This window comes from Marmota marmota, unplaced genomic scaffold (genome assembly GCF_001458135.2).
Source record: "Marmota marmota marmota unplaced genomic scaffold, marMar, whole genome shotgun sequence".
Classification (NCBI taxonomy): domain Eukaryota; kingdom Metazoa; phylum Chordata; class Mammalia; order Rodentia; family Sciuridae; genus Marmota; species Marmota marmota.
In genome coordinates, this window is record NW_026000241.1 from 5,500,389 (window position 1) to 5,503,886 (window position 3,498).

Here is a 3,498-nt window from a genome sequence, read left to right on the forward strand (position 1 = left end):
CCATGGACCTGCTGTCGGCCCTGAGCCTGGGCGAGCTGGCGCTCAGCTTCTCGCGGGTGCCGCTCTTCCCAGTCTTTGATCTCAGCTATTTCATCGTCTCCATTCTCTACCTCAAGTATGAACCAGGTGAGCTCGGGCCGGGGGCTGCAGGGGCTGGCGTCGGAGGTCGGGGGACGGCGGTGAACTCTGGGGTCGCAGGAAAGGAGAAGCCCTGGATGATGAAGGCGGGAGTGGGTAGGACAGAACCCGGGACTGGATCGAGGGAGTAGGCGGATGCTGAGGTCTTGGGGTTCTCCCACGCGGGTGCGGGCTGGGGAAGGAAGCCCCCGGGATGGTGGTGCTGGGGGAGGGGGAGCAGCTGCGGATGCGAGGGAAGGAGAAGGAGGAGCGAGTTTGTTTAAAGAAGGGGGAACGTCTGCGGGGGACGGGGAGAAATTGGGGGTCGTATTGGGGCAAGGCTGCATGAACTTGGGCAAGGTCCTAGACAGACAGGGGTCGGCGCTGCTGGCAGGGTCAGACATCCTCGCCGCCTGCTGCTGTGACCTCCCTTAATGCCCTTGGCACATGGAGTGGGAGCGGCTGCTTAGTGTCTATATAAGGGCTGGCCGTGCTAGGGGCTGAGATCAGGTTCAGGGAAAGTGACACCGGGGGGCCCCCCTCCCCGATGCATCTATCTGGCATCCTCTCCTGCCTTCCCTTCTCCTTCGGTCGTCGGGTGGTGCTGGATCTCTGAGCCCTGTGGGAATTTTTCCAGCCCTGACCTGGGATCCTTTCCACCTATGGAGCAGATCGGGCCTCGAGGCTGGATGATTTGGGGTCAGCCTCCTCCCTCAACTCCAGACCTTCTTGGGGGAATCGCAGGAGATCAATTCTGTTACGATTTTTTAAGCTTTTTTCTTTTCTTTTCTTTTTTAATGAGGTCGAACAACCTCCTTAGAATGTGATCTACCTTTATATAAGGTTCACCAAAGCAAATGTTTCTCGTTCATCTCCTAGTACTTTAATTATTCTAGTGCACCAGCAAACTTAATGGACAAGAGAATTTAGCTTTAGAAAAAAAATCAATCACTGGAAACTTTGTGACCTTTTCTCCCAGTTAGATGTAAATTACCCCCATATCTTAGAATGGAAGTGTCTTTATTCTTTTTCAGGAGATAAAAATAGGTACTCACCTTTACTAAAAAATAGAACTGAGAAACAAAACGGAGGAACAGTTAATTTCATGGTAGCCACCCTTCCAGAGCTCTCTTCTGTGCATTTGTACCCATAGTGGTAGGCATAAATGCACAGTCTTACACAGACAGGATCACACTCTGTCAGGTAGCTCTGTTCTATTTTTGCCTATCCACATGCCAAAGCCTATTTCTTTAAAACCTCTTCTGGAAAGCAGTTACTTTGCAAAGCAAAATAAGCTTTTGTATTGTCCTAGTGTAATTGTGGGGCTGTGTATTTCCTGCCTGGAGAATTCCTGGTGGCTCATGCCAGTTCCCTGGGCAATTTCAGAATTTAGCACACTTTGGAAAATCTAAAATGTGAGGAGGTAGGTACCTGGAGGGATGGATGTAGGACACAAGTGACTAGAGGAAGGAGATCTCCAGTTAGCTGGGAGCCTGAAGAAAAGGTCTAGACATTTCTCCAAGAATCTCAGAATAAATCATTTGCTCTAGAATTCCCAGACCCTGAAGGTTCTAGAAGGTTGAGGAGTGGTTCTCAACTCTGGCTGCACTTTAGATGCTGGGGGGGGCGGGGGGGGGCGGCTTTTAAAGCTCCATCCCCATTCCAGACCAACTGAATCCGAATATCTGGATGCTTAGGTTCCAAGCTCCCATCCCCTAGCTCCCCTCCCTAGTGACTTCTGGTGCCATCCAGGTGGAGGATACCCGCCCATTTCAACTCTTCATAAATGGGGAAATAGGAAATAGAGGGTAAGCTAATTTAAATATGCAATCACACGGAGCTCTGTGGCTGTTAGTCTCAGGACTCAAACCCAGGTATGTTTAGACTCCAAGAATCAGTATGATTCTTTCTTCCCTTAGAAAAACAAGCTGGTTGATTTAAGTGTTAGTCCCCCCCATTTGGGGCTGAGTCTCTGTAATGTTTCTTCTCTGAATCCAGCTACAAAATTTGCATAGCGAGGTATGAAATGACAGTATGGGACCTCTTGTGCAGAAATGAAAAATTTCAACATGGTGACATCCAATCATTCAGTTTGGGGCCCTTCTGAGCTCAGGATCCCCAGAAACCAACCCTGGCTGAGAGAGCCCAGCCAGCTTGAAGGAAAAACCTCTGACATGGAAGTCAGTTCCACCTCTGGCACAGGTAGTAACTTGGCTACTTTACTTCTGTACTTCGTTTGTTCATCTGTGACATGGAATCATTAGTAAAATAATCCTGGACTCTCTTTCCTGGCTATTGTGAAGATCTGTTGAGAACTTTGTCAGTAGTTGGGTCCAAGGCATTTGTGAGAAGTGGTTATATTTATTTGGAAGCCTATGGAGAAATGTGTTATCTGGGTCAGACTATCTGGAGAATTCTGGGCCAAAATGAAGCTTATGGGTGTGGTTCTCAATCTGTGTCTCCTGGGAGCTGGTTAGAAATGCAAAGTCCCAGGTCCTACCCAGACCTACTGAATCTGAGTCTGTATTTGAACAAGATCCCCAAGTGATCTGTAAGCATATTGAAGTTCAAGAAGGGATGAACTGAAAGAGGCAGGGCTTATTTAAACTGGAGCTTCCTAAGGGCAGGAGGTTGGAATCTGGCTCATTTCTGGAGCCCAAAAATGCACACAAGGGGAAGGGTTGGTAGGTGCTGTATACACAAATGAATCAATGAGTGACAGTCCTGGCTATCTAAAGCCCTAATTTACCCAAAGAAAGTTTCAGAAAGTGATTCTCACACTTGGTTGCACATCAGACTCACCTGAGTAAGTCAATCTTTCATCCAGGCAACCCCAATCTGTCTTTTAAATCAGAATCACCAGGGATGGCACCAATATCAGTGTAATGACCTCTCAGTATCCACAGGGGATTGCTTCTTGACCCCTTCCCCACCATCATAGATACCCAAATCAAGGATGCTCAAGTCCCTTCTATAAAATGGCACAGTATTTGCATAGAACTACACACATCCTCCTTAAGCTTTAAATCACCTCTAGATTACTTATAACCCCTAAAACAATGTAAATGCTGTGTGCACAGCTGTAATTCTGTATTGCTTAGGGAATCAGGACAAGGAAAAAAGTCTGGGCATGGTCAATACAGGTGCAGTTTTTTTTTTTCCTTGAATATTTTCAGTCCAAGGTTAGTTGAATCTGCAGGTGTGAAATCTACAAAGGCTGAGTGTATTTCTTGAGATTCCCCAGGTGAAAATCATTTCTCTACATGAGTTTCCAAGCCTCAGCACTAGACAGTTAGGATGTTGGCTGCCCAATGAGATATGTACAGCATTACCGGCATCAACCCTCCAGATGCTAACAACACCCCCCTGCCCCCCCCCCCC

General features: G+C 47.6%; 1 protein-coding gene across 2 annotated transcripts in view; it reads left to right on the forward strand.

Moving 5' to 3' along the window:
- The window catches only part of Tmem38a (transmembrane protein 38A), a 19,340-nt gene that overhangs the window by 513 nt on the left and 15,329 nt on the right, over positions 1-3,498 (forward strand). Inside the window, exon 2 of one of the 2 annotated variants that reach the window (XM_048794806.1) lies at positions 117-126. Coding sequence is in view for 1 of the 2 variants with exons in the window: in XM_015489222.2 (XP_015344708.1) it covers positions 3-126 (124 nt within the window). In the remaining variant the exon portion in view is untranslated. Of the gene's footprint in view, positions 127-3,498 lie in introns of both variants that reach the window. The other variant, XM_015489222.2, reaches the window with a different exon arrangement.